General features: G+C 65.9%; 1 protein-coding gene across 1 annotated transcript in view; it reads right to left on the bottom strand.

The window, feature by feature from the left end:
- Window positions 1-3,549: 3,549 nt before the first annotated feature.
- Window positions 3,550-15,581, bottom strand: part of LMOD1 (leiomodin 1) — a 33,961-nt gene continuing 21,929 nt past the window's right edge. Inside the window, exon 2 of the mRNA XM_025458550.3 lies at window positions 3,550-5,133. Within this exon, the coding sequence (XP_025314335.3) occupies window positions 3,550-5,133 (1,584 nt within the window). The remainder of the gene's footprint in view (window positions 5,134-15,581) is intronic.

Below are 15,581 nucleotides of genomic sequence, written 5' to 3'. Positions count from 1 at the left end.
CGCTGGCCTGGCCTGTGCGGGGCAGGGGAGGGGGAGGGGGCCCTGACCCGGCCCTCCCAGGCCCCCAGCCCGCCCTCCGCGGGCCCTAAGCGGCAGCGGGGCTCAGGCTGCAGACCCTGCAGGGTGGGGGAGCGGGGGCTGCGAGCCAGGAGCCTGGGCCCCGGGTCTCACGCGTCCCGGGAGTGACCGTGGTCCCGACTAGACCCAGCCCCTCGCTCACTGGCTTGTTGGGCTGCGGCAGGATGTGGGGGGAGCCCCCAGCAGCCCCGGCGCACCCCGCCCTGGGGTCCCCCCAGGCCGGCGGGGAGGGGGCGGGGGGGGGGACGGCGCGACGGGGCGTCGGTGCGAAGATGCCCTGCGCTGGGGGGGCGGGAGACCAGGGGGGCGGCGCGGGGGGCGGGGGGGGGCAGGTGTGGAGAGCCCCGCCCAGGTCGCGGGGATGCAGCGGCGGCGAGAGACCTGGTTCCAACACGGAGATGCACCGACTCCTTGAAACCCCCCCTCCCGGCAGTCCCGCCCGCCCGCCCCCTCCCCGGCAGGGCCCCCCTCCCGCTCCCCCTGCTCCCCCCGCCCTTCCCGGGACTCCCGTCCACCCCCTCCCTGGCCCAGGGACACTCCCGCTCCCTCCGCCCCTCCCGTCTGCCCCCCCCCGCCCCGCAGTCCCGCCCCCCCTCCCCTCCCGGCCGCCCCCTCCCCGGGCGGGCCCCCCCTCGCTCCCCCTGCCCCTTCCGGGACTCCCATCCGCCTCCCTCCCCGGCAGGGCCCCCCCCACTCCCCCCGTCCCCCCACCCCCCGCCTCCTTCACCCTCCTCCCCGCCCCTCCCCCCTCTCCCCCTCCTGCCCCCTCCCCGCCCCCGCCCCTCCCCCCCTCCGCCCCGGCCGCGGCCTGCCTGCAGGTGGCGCCGCGCTCCCGCGTCCCGCGTCCCGCCGCCGAGGCAGGAGGAGCTGGGCCGCCCGCCGCGGGGAAGCGGGAAGGATCTGGCCCGACCAAACCTCGCCCGCGGGCTGGGGAAGGACCCCCTACGGGACGGTCTCCGCGGGAAGCCCACGTTTTGCAGCTGGTCGGCTGGGTTTGCTCAGGCCCCGGCTCTCGGCCGCCCGCAGGGTCCGTCCAGGGCGGGAGCAGGAGCAGGAGCAGGGGACCCGCCCCGGAGGTAGCTCGAGGGGCCGCGAGACCCCGCTTAGAGCTGCGGCCCCGCGAGGTCAGGCCCCGGGGCTGGACTTCATCCGCAAGGTGGGGATGACATTGGTGTCCCCGTCCCAGAGCTCAGGAGCACCTGAGGCAACCCCGGCCCCTAAGGCCCAGCCCCTGCAGCAGGCCACACCCCGCTGCACCCCACTCCAGCCAGCACCGCGGGGGCCTGCCGCCCCATCCCTGGCCCAGCCCAGTGCCCGATGTGGGGCAGGGGGCAGGTGGGAAGGGTGAGGGACCGGGGTGGACCCTGGGGTCGGAGCTGTTTGCTCCCATGACTAGCCTGCCTCTGTGTGCTCAGACCTGGCACAGCACCTCCTTCATAGTAGGGGCTCCCCCTCCGCCACCCCGAAGATGGAGACTGCTGTGCTCCCTGCCGTCCAGACATAACCCAGAGACAGAGAAAACTGCCAGGGACCCAGGCCCAGGGGGGCAGTTCCGCGGTGCCACAGGGTGCCAGCGCCTTGAAGCCGGTCAAACCAGCACGGTGCTTTTGATGTGTGCCTTAGGGAGGGCGTGGGGGGCACAGCAGGTCAGGAGAGCAGCCTGCAGCCAGCGCAGGGGCGAGACAGGTGGCGGGTGCACCAGCTGCTCCCCAAATGGTCATTTGCTTCCCTGCCTGCTCACAGACGGCTGCCTTCCTGGGCTTGTGACCGCTGTGGGGAGCTGGCCCCAAGCCCACAGTTAGGAAGACTCGTGGAATGAGCATCCCCTGAACATGCCTAATATAGGCATCCCAGGGCCCCGTGCTCCACTCTGCCCGTCACCCCGGAAAGCAGCTCTGGCTCATGGCTCCAGGCAGCAGGGATGGTCAGGAGTGGACCCTGGCCGAGGCCCGGCTTCCTTGGCCTGGCCAGCCGGGTCGGTGAGGAGCCCTCTCCCCAGGCTTGAGGCTTTCCCGCTCCCAGGACTTTCCACAGGTGTGAACCCGTCCTGGGGCCAACTCGGGACGGCATGTCCAGGGGCTCCTGGAGTCCTGCACTGGGCCCGGGGCGAGCATCAGGAGCAGAGCACCGTACAGAGATGGGGCACAACCGTTCACGACTAAAGGCTTGTATATATTATCAAAATCTTATGGAAAAACAGATACACAGCTATTTATACAACAGCAGGTGGGTGTGAGGGAAATGTCTGCTTTGGCATCAAACCTTCAGGACCAGCTGCTGTCTCTCCCCCTCCTCGGGCCGGGGCCCAGTCCCCCCAGGCCAGCTGCCCCGCGTGGCATCTGCTGAGCCCAGGGGGTGGGAGGGTATCCTCAGCCCCTCTTCCTTCTGCCCGTGGGCCCTCGTGCGCTCTCATCCTCCCCGTGGCGTCGCACACAGAGGGCCACGGGGCCCAGCAGCTTTGCCCCAAGGGCTCCTCAGAGGCCTGGATCCCGGCCCTGGAGGGCAGCGGGGCTGGGCTGGTTACGCGGTCCTGGAGGGACATCTTCCTGGGCCGCGGGCCGCGGGCCTTTTGCAACTTGCCGGCTGCTCGGGCCCCAGGCACGCCATCTTCTCAGTGACACACTAAAAGGACTCTTCTTGTCCAGAAAGCTCAGCTCCGGGTAAAAAAGACATTTTTGGAGAGCCTCAGAGACAAGAAAAGGAAAGTGAGAAGAGAGAAGGCATCCTTCCTTGAGCGTGGCCAGGCCTCGTGCTCTCCCGTGGCAGAGTAGGGGCATCCACAGCAGGTCAGCCAGGGGTGGGGCGGGTGGGGTCTGTGCGGCCCTGGGAGGCGAGGCCGGGCAGCCTTGGCATTGGCAGACGGTGCCCCCTGGCAGTCTGGTCCTACTGAAGCAGTTTGGGCACCTCCACCTGTAAGGGCAGGACAGAGGCGGTTCAGAAAGGAGCTCAGCGGGGGAGCCTCTGGGCTTCACTGCCCCCCGCCCCCGCCCCGGGCCTTCTGGAAACCAGACGTGGAATGAATAAAGGAGGCGCAGGCTGGACCAGGCCCCTCGCTCGGCTGGAGAACTGGAGGCCTCAGGTGACCGCTGCAGTTCTACTAGAGGTGTCCTCCATCCCGTGGTGTCTGGCCCCCGGCGGTGCCGCCCTGGCCGCTCCAGGGGCAGGTGACAGCCTCTGCCGCCCGAGGTGGGGGAGCAAGGTGTCTAGGGGTGGCTCGTGGGGCCCCAGCGCTGAGCCGTCCCAGGGGAGGCCGTCCTGCGGAGGGAACCTCCCGGAGACCTTGGGATACACGGGTCTGCGGGGCATGCCGGTCCTGAGAGGGAGCTGGTCAAAGGGAGGTCGTTTTTGCTTTTGCGACAGGGGGTGGGGGTGGTGGTGGGGGGTGGCAGGGCCAGACACAGTGGGGGGTGCACAAGGCCCGGGCGCACCCCCAATGTGCAGGCTATTTCTCCGTGTCTGGGAGAAACTGGCTCAGCAGCAGGTGGAGAAGAGGGAGGCTGCGGGGGCGGGGGAGCTACAGGGAGCCCTTCCAGGGAGCTGACGGGGCTGGGGGGGTGACCCGGCCCCCCCCCCCCCCCCCCCCCCCCCCCCGCGACTACTTAACTTCTTGAGCTGCTTCAGGTTGCTGGAGCGGATAGCAGCCAGGAGCTGGTCGCGGGAGTTCTTCTCCTGACCGGGCAGGGCCCTGTCGCCCATCTTCCTCTGGGTGGCCGGTGACAGCGAGTTCCTCAGGGTGTCGGGGAGGAGGGGTGGGGCCAGGGGCGGCGGGGGTGGAGGCGGGGCGGCGGGGGTGCCCCCGGTCTGGGGCGAGTTCTTGGGCGAGGCCTTGGGGGACGGCTGCGGGGAGGGTTTGGGGGAGCCCTTGGCCGGGCCGGCGCGCGGGGGCACCCCCAGCAGATCCTTCTTGCCGCCGCCGCCGGCCTCCTGCGCCTGCCGCTGCTCCTGGAGCCGCCGCTGCCGCTGCCTGTCCATGTTGCGGCTGAGCAGGTTGGTGACCGTCATCCGGGGCCCGGCCAGCTCGAAGTGGTAGCCCAGCTTGAGCAGCGTGGTGTTCTCCTTGAGCAGCTTGGCAATCTCCATCTCCGTCTTGCCGCCGCAGATGTGCCGCTGGTTGTGGAAGCGCAGCTCGGTGAGCGTGTCGTTCTGCAGGAGGGCCCGGAAGATGGCCAGGATGCCCTTGCCCGTGATGTGGTTCGAGTCCAGGTTCAGGCTGGTGATGGTCTTGTTGGCCTTGAGCATGATGGCGATGGCGAAGGCCACGTGGTCGTCGGCGCGCGTGTTGGCCAGGGCGAACACCTTGACCGCCGTGTTGAACTCCAGCGCCTCGGCGAACCGGACCAGGATCTCGTTAGTGATGCAGTCCGAGTTGTTGACGTTCACCTCGGTCATCTCGGGGTCGTTGTTCTTCACTCTCTCCAGGGGCTCGTCAAATATGCTGGGAGCCGCGTCCTCCTCCTTGGCGGGCCCTTCCGAGGCCGTCAGGGGGGCCGCCGGGCCCGGTTTCTCCGCAGCGGCGGGGCTCAGGCTCTGCTCCCCGGGCCCCTCGGCGCGGACGGGCTCCTTCTTCGCCTTCTCGTCCTGCCTCTTGGCGTCTCCTCTTCTCATCCCCTCGTCCTCCGTCCTGGGGTCTGCGCGCCGCCTCTCCCCCTCTCCCTTCCCGTCGCCCTCGCCTGGGCCCGGCTCCTTGTCCTCTCCCTTCCTGGCCCTGGCTCTGGCCGGCCCTGCGCTGCGGTCACTGACCCTCTTCTCGTCCTCCCTCCTGGGGGCTGCTGCCCTGTCTTCCGCCTGCCCGTCCTTCACGGCCTCCTTCCTGTCCACGGCGGCCCGGACCCGGCCCCGGTCGATCCCCCGGATGAGCTTCTCCTCCTTGGGCTTGTCTCCACCTTTGCCATCGGCTTCGTCCTTGTCTCTCGAGAAGCTCTTCTTTAAACCACCCCTCTTTGGCTCCTTCCCCAGGTCCGCGTCCCGTCTGGAGCCCAGGGGTTTTTTGCTGGCATCTCTGCCCCTTTCCTCTCCGTTCTTGGCATCTGCCTTTGTCTCCACTTGCTTGCTTTCCTAAGAATTCAGAAAAGAAAAATAAACATGAAGAGCTGGCTATGGAGGGAGAGGAGTGAGCATGGGGACAAGTGCGGGGAGCATTTGCACCGCTGCCCCGGAGCCTCCAAAGGGCGACGTCCACTGCAAATACCTAGGAGGCCCGGGCTTCGAGCGGCGGGGGTCAGGCTGACCTCAGGGTCGCGGGGGCAAAGGACCCCTGAGGAGGTGGTGATGGTTCCTTCCCCGGGGGGCCCTGCGACCCAGAGCTGCCCTTTTCTGTCGGGGAAAGCTTCCAAGGGGCACCTTGCTGAGCCACGGTAGAACCCGAGGCAAAAGGAGAAATCACTAATACTGCCCCTGTCTTTATTTGAAATTTTGAATCTTGGGTTGTCATGGATTTCTTCTTCTTCTTTTTTTTTTTTTTGGCATTAAATTCCATTTTTAAAAATATCAGTCATCTTGATCACCAAGCTTTTCGGTGGCGCCGCACATTCTATGCACTAGGCCAGTGCCTCACATGCCTCCCCTCGTGCTGGCCCCGCTTCCAAAGAGGAGGTGGGTCAGTGGTCCTCAGATGCTGGAATTTTACAGCGGACACCTTTTCAAAGGAATTAAAAAAAAAAAGTTGGCAGGGCCAACATAGGGCTGCCCACGTTTTATCTTACCAGTTGAAGATACTTCTACGTAAGGTCAACATAGCAGGATAAAGGATGTACCTTGACATCAAAACATCAAATAGGTGTAGCTTTTTTAAAAAGCCCACAATATCATCCTTTTTCTTTCCTTTTTTTTTTTTTTTTTTTTTTAGTAAAGACTTTGGTAAAGACCAATGCGTCTCCGAGAGGAGCCCCGGAGTCCACTGAGTGAGCCGACCTCAGGAGGGAGGACTAGGATTCTGTGACCCCACACTGAGTGACACTCCGAGGCCTGGAAGGCAGTCGCCAACACAGGAGACAGGCTTGACTTTCACATGCGACGCGGGCCACCCGCCACTTCCCTGGGGCCCTGTTCCTTCCTCCACGACGTTGCAGAAAGTCTGAGCCTTGTTTTCCTGCTCCCATCGGAGGAGCAGAAGAAGCATCAGGATCGCCTAAGATCCCACATGGAACTGTCCAACTATGATAGACACCCCTGAGCCCCTGGGACCCCAAGCAGGGTCCATCCCTAAAGGTTTTTGTGTTTGGTTTTTAAGAGGAAGAGACAAGGGCCTGATTATTAGGTTTTCTCTCTTTCAGGAGTGCTTGGCTGGGGTGTGGGAGGAGGAGGAGGAGGAGGAGGAGGAAGGAAAAGGAGAGACAGGATGGAGAGCTGGTTGGTTCTATGGAAACAGTTTGTACCTGTACTACAAACACATGCCATTGGGGACCAGCCCCGGGGTTTATTTAGCAGCAAAAGTCCTTGGCTTCTCTGCTAGAATCACAACAGGCAGCCAAGGGGCACAGGGCCTGGTGAGGCAGGGCCGAGGAATGTGCCCCTTCCCTCCTCCTGCCCCACGGGGGCAGTTTGCACCGGGGCCTCTCTGGGGTTTTCTGTGCAAAACGGCGGAGGACGCCCTCTCGTGCTTTCTCTGCCCCCCAGAGGCCTGGGTGGACTCTTCAGACCATCCTTGCAGTGACGGTGACCTTACTGCTGGTGGTTGGAAAGGAAGCAGATGCTTGCAGTGTGCAAATGAATGAAGGAACGTGAGTGAGGAAATGCGAGGGTCGCCCCTTTAGGACGCTCCTGACCATGTCTGCCCACTGCTCAGCAGGGAAATTCCAGCCCACCCCCACCCTGGCTCACAGTGGGTTCATCTCCCATTCCATCCACTTGGGGAGCGTGGAGGTGAAAGGTGCGTGCCACCGCCCTCGGCCAGGTCAGCCCAAGCTCCAGCGGGCAGGCCCCCCAGGCAGGGGCTGCTGCCTCCCCTCCCCAGTGAGCGCCCCTTTGCATCTCTCAGCCCAGCTGCCCTTCGCACAGCTCCCACGCCCGCCCACCAGCCGCGCCCACAGGGAGCCTGGGAAGCCCGACGGATGCTAACCTAACCAGCCGGTTCAGGAAAGCCTGGGTTTGGGGTCTGACCTCCTCGCCCGTAGGGGCGGAGGCGCTCCTCTCCACCTGCCCAGGCACCTCCAGGTGCCTGGCCCCCCTGCTGCCCCCAGGACCTTGCTCCGCAGCTGCCTCCTCTCCCAGCAAACTCATCCCAGTCCAGACCAGGGCTCCCATTCAGAACTGTCCCCTGTTCTCCCATCGCGACTCCTTTTCCAACATTTTAACCCTCGCTCTGCCCTGACACCCTAGATTCAGGCCTACCCCCTGGTCGTCCTCCAGGACGGGTCCCTACTCCCCCTAGGGCACTCCCCCTACACTGGGGTCCTAGCTGGCTGGCATCTGTCATGTGTCCATTCTCGAGGAGGTGTTGCAGCCCTTAGAAAAGAACCTAATGAAAAACAGGCGGGGCGGGGGCGGGGGAGCTGATTAATCATGGGTTTCCTCCAAATAGCCAGGAATGAGTGGGGCTGGGGCTTGTTGCAGCTCGTGCAGCCCCGAGAGCTCAGATGTTGCCTTAAAAGGAGAAGGAGCCCAGCGTCCTCCCAGGGCTGGGATTTCTGGTGAGCGAGCTCCTCAGCACATAGCAGAGCTGCCTCCTTCTTGCTTATCTGAAAGGGAGTCCAAGCCAACTTCTTTTGCTTCTAGAACTGGGGGTGCCTCCTGGCGACCTCCGGAGGTTATTTTTGCTTGTCTTCCTGTCTCTAGGCCTTGCTCCGCTGTTCATCCCTTATAGCAAGAGGGGTTTAGGTCAGATAGAAGGAAGAACTTCCATAGAGCAAAGGTCCACAGGCCTCTAGGTGAGAGATCTGAGCAGCAATCATGGTTTTGCCCTCTGGGAAAAGCTTTAGGGTTAGGGGAAGGCCACGGGGGTGCTTTGGCAAGCCTCGGTGAAGGCAGGGGAACGGAGGGCATGAGCTCTGCCAGCCTCTGCCAGCCTGTGAGGTCGCAGGGACCTAGCCATCAGACAGGGGAGAGGCAGCTCCTTTCCCCCACCTGCTCCAGGCCTGTGGCCTCATGGAGCTGCTCTGTCTGCCACTGGTTAGGATCCCACATAAGTACCTTTGATAGTCACCCTGGGCCTCAGATACGACTTCCTCTCGAAGTCCCTAGAAAAGGAGAACGTGGGGCGCCCGGGTGACCCAGTGGTTGAGCGTCTACCTTCGGCCCAGGGCGTGACCCCAGAGTCCCGGGATCGAGTCCCACATCGGGCTCCCCGCAGGGAGCCTGCTTCTCCCTCTGCCTGGGTCTCTGTCTCTCTCTCTCTGGGTCTCTCATGAATAAGTAAATAGAATCTTTAAAAAAAGAATAAAGAAAATGAGAACTCATGGAGGGAAGGCCAATCACCCCGTGTGTGGCCTCAGCCCTCAGCCCCCCGCGGCCTGTTGGCTCCGGCACCACCAAGGCCCTGTCTCCCCTTCCTCGGAGCCATTGCCTGCCGAGGAATCCCACCTGAGGCCTGTGCGAGGGGGAGAGTCCACGGATCCCCCCAGGGGACGGCGCCCACACAAGATGCGCCCGGGGATCCCTCCCCACAGGACGCGGAAGGTGTGGGTCCGCTGGGCTCGCTCCAGCCTCCTGCCCGGACGCCAGGGTGACCGGCAACAGCCGCACCCGTCGCGGGGACCCCGCTGCCCTGAATCCAGGGGCGGGTGCTCCATCCCCGAGGCAAGTCCTGGCTTCTGCTGGGTTCCCGCGGGGTCTGGTGAGGCGGCCAGCCCGGACCCTGGAGGCACAGGGCGTGAGCTCGAGCTCCCGGGACGCGCAGAGACTCGGCGCAGAGACTCGGCCCAAGTCCCGAGGGCCCCGAGCGAGGCCGCGGGACCCGAGCTTGTTGGGAGCCGGCATTTTCCGCGTGGCTCTGCGCTGCGGCCCGCGGTCCGTCTCTCGTGGGCCAGGCTCTACTTGGGAGGCGAGCGTCGGGGAGGCGGGCGGCACCTCGGGCTCCCCAGCGCCTGCGCCAGCCCCTCAGCGGCTCCTTCCTGGCCCTGCCCGGGGCTCCCCTGCTGCCCCGCGGCCCCGGGGCCCTGGCCCGACTCCCCCCACCGCCCGAGAGCTGACTCAGGCGTCTGTCTGCAGGGGGGCCGGGGTCCCCGGGAGAGCAGCCCCCTCACGCGGCGTGGGGGCCAGGCAGGTGCACCCGGGTGGCCTCCTGCCTCACCTGCCCCGAACGCCGCCTCTCTTCCCGCTTCCCACCGGGAAGGCCGAGGGGGCAGGAGCCGCAGGCCCGGCAAGAGCGCAGGGCCCGCTCCCCTTGGGGCTCGGCGGGCAGGACCCCTCCCCGGAGCCCCCGCCGCCGCCGCTCTGGTGACAGCTGGCTCTGTGCCCAGCGTGGGGCTTGAGCTCGTGCGGCCGAGGTCGCGCCACGTGCTCCAACCTGAGCCGGCCCGGCCTCCTCAGCCCCCTTCGCTGTCTACTGAAGCAGAGTCGACACACGATGTCGCATTACTTGCGCGTGTGCACCCGGTGGCCTGACAATTGTGCGCGTCCCCCAGCGGAGCCGCAGGTCCCTCCGGAGCTGCCGGGAGGACAGGATGGTCGGGATGGTTGGGAGGGCGTCCCCCCGGGGGCGAGGGAGTCATGGCGAACCCCAACTGGGCCTCGATGGGCTGCGTGAGGCTAGCTGGCAGGGTCACGTGCCGGCCGTGAAGCCGTCGTCTGGGACGCGAGGTGGGACGGACCACCCCGGGGCCCCAGGGTCCGGACCGAGAAGGCTTCCGGGGAGGCAGGTGGCCGGGGCCGCAGAGGCCTCCTCGCTCCTGCCCGAGGCCAGCTCAGCACTGACTTAGGAGAGTGAAAGTCAGCACGTGCCACAGCCCACGGGCCTGCCTTCCCCCCCGGAAAGCCGCCCCAACCCCAGCTGGGTCCCTGGAAAGCCTCCCCAACCCCGCTGGGCCCCCGAAAGCCACCCCAACCCTAGCTGGGCCCCTGGAAAGCTGCCCAGAGGGCCGAGGGCCGGAAGTGGGAAGCGCCGGGTGGTTTGGGAAATCTCTCCCACCCCTCCCCATCCCATGGTGACAGAGGCAGGGGTGCTGGGGGATGGGGACAGGGGCCGCGCCCCGGCGAGGACACGCAGCCCTAGGGCCCTGCATGAGCAGGGACCACGAAGGGCTGTCCATTCTCCAGAGCCCCCCGCTCCTCCTGCGACCTGCCGGGCCCCCCGGGCTGGCTTCATTGGCCGGGAGGCATGTAGGGCACCCCCGGCGCAGCACACCCACGGTGAGAGGCAGGGCGGCAGGGGGACCCGCGGTGCATGCTGGGCCGTGGGGCCACTCGCGGCGGCGTCCCTTCAGGTGCCCTGTTCCCCACTGTCCCGCGTGGCGCGCCAGGGGCTCTCGTTCTAGCAGCGGCTCAGGGACAAGGCCCGGCACCCCCCAGAAACCCCCTTCCTGGGGTTATCCCGGTTCTGGCCCCTTCCCGATCATCCGGGCCGGCTCCCCTCCTGCAAAGCCCCCAGGGCAGGGAACACCGTCTCCACGGGCCCTGGCGGGATGGGTGCTGAGGCGTCCCCTCCCGCTTGTTCCCGTGGCTCTTCAGGGGCCTGTGGGGAAACTGGGCCCCCGGCTCAGGAGGGAGGAAGGCAATGGGGAATGGGGGCAGCCTAGGGCTTTCACCCCCCTCCTTGGGTTTGCGTCGCTGGAGACATAATGTTGGGGGCGTTCAGGGGCTTAGACATGAAGACGCCCGTGCACGCTCGCTGCTGCCCAAAGCTAGTGTGTGGCGGATCCCCTGGGAGACGGGCTTGAGGTGACATTGCTAATTTGGGGCGGGGGTGGTATCATCTGCTGCAGGGGCTGCCGAGGAGGCCAGCGCCCAGCACGGCACCCGCGCATCACAGGGGCCCCGTCAATGCTTGTTGGGACCATGATGAGGTCCCCCAGCCCCAGATAACCTGTTCGGAGAATGTCAGGGTGGGCAGGTGTCAGGCTTGAAGGGAGCCGCTCCCCCAGGTGACCCCGGCAGGGCCCGTCAGCCCCGGGGGCCAGCGGAGGCCTCCACCCCCTTCCCCTCCCAGCTTCAAATCCTGTGGGTTGACAGGGAGCTAATCCGCCCCCAGTAAACACAGCCGGGGACGCTGGAGGCCCATGCCCCCGTGTCCCCCAATAGAATGTGGGCCAGAAAGGGCCTCCAGCCTGACCAGGGCTCCGAGGGCTCATGAGGGCCCCGGGGACGTGCGCACCTGGCAGGCTCTGGGCCCGGACGCCTCGGCTCAGGCAGTCACAGAGCTAAGGAAAGCTGCTCCCGGCGGGCATCCCGGGCGCCCGTCGCTGCCCCGGGCCCACCCTGCCCAGGCTCTCCGGGACCAGCCCGCCGCACGTCAATCGACTCTTGGGGTGGCGGGCTCCCCAGACCCCCGGCGGGGTGTTCAGCAAGCGGGCCGGGGAAGGCGACCCCGACTCGGGCATCCTTCTGCCCAGGGAAGAGACGGCACCCCGACCCCGACGGAGCTCGTGTCACGGCTTGGAACCCCATACTTCTCCAGGCTGCGTCCCCCATCCCTGGCGGCCGATCCCCTGGATGAGTCCGGTTTAATCCTGTGCCCGAGTCCTTAGTCCTCAGCAGCTCTCGACACCTGCGGCCTCCAGCAAAGCCACCCACGGCTTTGTTAGCGAGGGCTGCTGGACGTGCCCCGGGCGGCCTTCGTGTGCAGGCGGACACTCCTGCGGCCCCGGGCTAGCCGTCGGCCTCGGGGCCCTCGGGCGGGGCGGGGGAAGCAGGGGAGGCCGGAGGGGGGGCCCTCGGCTGGCAGGAGCCAGGGCCTCCACCTGCGGCTCACGGTCTTCCTTTCCCTCTGCGCCCGACAAGTTCTTACCATGGTCGTGGGGACCATCACCTCACGATAGCATCTTAGGAATCAACCATGGAAAGTTTACTCTGGGACGGTGTCCACGGGGGCGGCGACGGCTTCTGGGGTGAATGGTAACATTTTCTCCAGTATGCAGATGTGTCATTCTTTTTTCTTTTTTTTTTTTTAATTTAATTTTTCATGAGAGACCCAGAGAGAGAGGCAGAGACACAGGCAGAGGGAGAAGCAGGCTCCATGCAGGGAGCTCGAGGTGGGACTCGATTCTGGGACCCCGGGGTCATGCCCTGAGCTGAGGGCAGGTGCTCAACTGCTGAGCCACCCAGTCGTCCCTTTTTTTTTTTTTTTTTTTAGCATTTTATTTATTTATTCGACAGAGAGAGCGAGCGAGCGAGCGCACAGGCAGGGCAGCAGGAGAGGGAGAAGCAGGCTCCCTGCTGAGTGGGGAGCCCCACGCGGGCTCGACTCCAGGGCCCTGGGATGTTGACCTGAGCAGAAGGCAGACGCGTAACCCACTGAGGCCCCGGGGCCGCCCGTGGCGTCGTTCATAAACAAGCTCATGGAGTCAAGCTTAGATCTCGTGGGCTCTAACAGGTCACACGCTCAAGCGCCGTGTTCCGCTCCCCGCTGTCGGGCCCTGCGGGATGGACCCCGGGCTCCTACCTGGCGCTCCTGGCAAAGCACACGACACAGACCTGACGTTTGCCACCGTCGCTTATACGTGCCGAGGGGTGACTAGCGTGCGGGGTGCTGGGCTCAGCTCCGGGGATGCAGAGACGGCGAGGGTGGATCTCCGGAGAGCAGCGACAGGCCGCCTGCGTCCCCTCGGCTGGCAGGAGCAGGCCATGGGAGGGGCCCTGGCAGGGAGCGCCACGGCTCCCGCTGGAGTGGGGCTGAGGGGAAGACAGCCTCGGGGGAGCTACGGTCAAGGTGCCGGACACGGGGAGCCCCGAAGGGGCGTGGGGGGCCGTGACTGCTGAAGCCTGCGGCGGGAGCTGGGCCTGCACACGGCGGCTGGGGGCTCAGGTCCCCACGGGGCTGGGGCAGTGCTCAGGGCGCGCACTGCGTGTGCAGCTCAGAGCCCGGCGCCCACTGACGAAGGTTCCTTGGGGGGCACCCGAGCTCACCCCGGAGGAGGGGGAGTGTGGGAAGCCAGGAAGAGGCTTCTGTCCGCAGCGCCCCTGCTCCGCCCCGATCCCCAGCCCGTCCTACAGGGATGTCCCTCCACAGGCGGTTCTGCGCCTCCTCAGCTGGTCGGCCCCGAAACAATGGGGCGGTGCACTGGCCTGTGTGAAGTCACCCCAACGCCCCAGGCCTGCCCTACTGTCCCAGCCTTCCTGTTATCACTGTGTCCCCTGGTCCCTCTCTCCCGGGGACTGTGGCCAGGAAGCCTTATTACCGCTGGGTCCCCGGCAGTAGCACGGTGCCTGGTGCCCGGTAAGTGCGGGACAGGAAGCGAGGGAGGGAGGGAGGGAGGGAGGGAGGCAGGAAGGACGGCCACCACAGGAAGCCAAGAGCTAGCCTGGGGATGGCAAAAGGCAGGAAAGCTTGTAGACCAAGGAGCACATAAGTGAGGGGTGAACAGAAACGACATTATTGGAGGTTGACATTGGAGGCGAACAGGGTGCCCTCGCCCACCCCCCAGGGGCAGAGACAGAGTCAAGGCCGAGCTGCCAGGGGGCTCAGCGTCGGCTGTGGCCGTAGGTCCAAGTGTGTTACGTGTCCCCAGCCGCGCCTCCCGGTCCCGGGGGAGCTCACCGCGCAGGGCCTGGGAGCCAGGCCGAGTCAGGGCCAGACAAGGGTGCGGGGTCACTGGGAGAATGGGTGCGTGTGGGTCCACCCCACTTCTGGGGGTGACGGCCCAGGACTGCCATTCTGGGGCGCCGTGGAGCATTGCTAGACCACGCACCCCGGCCCCCAGGAGGCCGGGCCTGAGGCAGGTTCCCCGACAGCCCCAGGGCCTCACGTGCCCTCTGCTCACTTTGAACCCTCCGCTGGCGGCCGTCCTGGCTCCCGGCCCCTTCCCTCCTGGGCCTGCGTCCAGAACAGGCTGGGCGGCACCAGGCTGGACCGCAGCGCGCACCCCTGCGCATGTTGCACCCCGGGGGGCCGCCCCAGAAGGCCTGCAGGGCGGGGGCGCTCCTTGGCCCGCAGCCTTGAGGATGTGAGAGCTGGAGGGAAGGAGGCGGGAGCCAAGAGGCAGCGAGCTCCAGGCCAGCTCCCGAGCTGCCTTCCGGTGACATTCTTTAAAGGAATGCAGTAAACAAGGAGGAGCGGCCTCGGGGCCAGAGGTGGGAAGCTGGGGGTGCCGGTGGGGGTGGGGGCGGCCACAGCCCACTGCTTCTCCTCCACCTTCCCCTCTCCAGGACAGGCAGGCTGGGAGGGGCCGGTTGGGTGTGCTGGCCTTAGGCTGGGAAGCTGCCCTCAGGACTGCCACCCACTCGCTGGTTCCTTTCGCGACCCCCTGGGGCCCCCACCGGAATCACACCTTTCAGGACAAGGCCACAGGCCCCCTCAGCCCGGTTCTCGTCCAGACTGAACTCCTGCCCAGTGTTACCGACCAAGTGGGGACGCCACGAAAGGTCCAGTCCAGGCTCCCGTCCCTTTTCAAGGCCGAGTAGTACTCCGCTGCGCCTGTAAAGCACACTTTGTCTGTCTTCGTGCACGGGGACGTGTGGGCTTGCCCCCTTCCCGCTGTGGTGCGTAGGGCCGCTGTGAACAGAGTGCAAGTCCCCGCTTCCAGTTCTTCTGGGTCTCTGCCCGGAAGTGGCACAGCTGGAACGTGACCCAGATTCTGACCCCTCTGTGCCACCGCCTTGGCGGCCTCGCCTCCTAGCCCACCCAACGTGGGGAACACATTCTTGCAAGTGTCGTCCACCAGGGTCACGCCCACGGCCAAAGCCCCAACCCTGGACTTGGCTGACCCCATGCCCGCGCCACTGGGCCGAAGTGGGGCAAGCCGTGCCCCCGCCCGGGTGAGGCCTCGGCCTCAGCCTCCGCTCCCGCAGCCTGGCCTCCTGGTCACGGCCCCGCCAAGCCCTGGCTCCAGAGTTGGAACATCAGGTTCCAGTCTCGGCGCTCAGGCCAACGTGGGGATGACGGCCCGTCCCAAGGTTCTGAGCCTTCGGTGACGTGCAACGTGGGAGGCGCCTGCAGCGGTGCCCGATGCACCTGGAGCCGGTGGTAAAAGCCATGCTCTGGTTTCCCCGAGCTACAGCTCACTCTCGCTCTCTCGCTCTCTCTCCTCCCACAGCATCAGATTGAGGCTCTCCGATTCCTTCTGCAGTTCTCATCCCGCTCTCTCACCCTCAGCACATCCCCTCCCCTGCTCACTTCCCTGGAATCAACAGAACTGGACCTCCCACCATCCCTTGTTCGTCTCCTTCCCCCAGTCCTGGGGAGGACGCAGCGCGTCTCCTGTCCCAGGCTCACCTGCCGTGGGCTCCGGCTCCCACGCTCTCCTGTGCTCCTCACATGCCCACGTCTCTCCCGGGTCAATCAGATCTGTGCCTCGACCCCACAGTCCTGCCGGGGGCTGCCCCCCATCGATAGCCTTTTATATTCAAACGTCCCCCAAAGAAATCTTACAAAATCCCGCCTCATTCCTGGATCCGACACAGTCGCCTCAGCCCCA

The sequence above is a fragment of the Canis lupus genome, chromosome 7 (assembly GCF_003254725.2).
Source record: "Canis lupus dingo isolate Sandy chromosome 7, ASM325472v2, whole genome shotgun sequence".
NCBI classification, from domain to species: domain Eukaryota; kingdom Metazoa; phylum Chordata; class Mammalia; order Carnivora; family Canidae; genus Canis; species Canis lupus.
The sequence above is the reverse complement of the archived record's forward strand: the minus strand, read 5'-3'. Positions and strand labels throughout refer to the sequence as shown.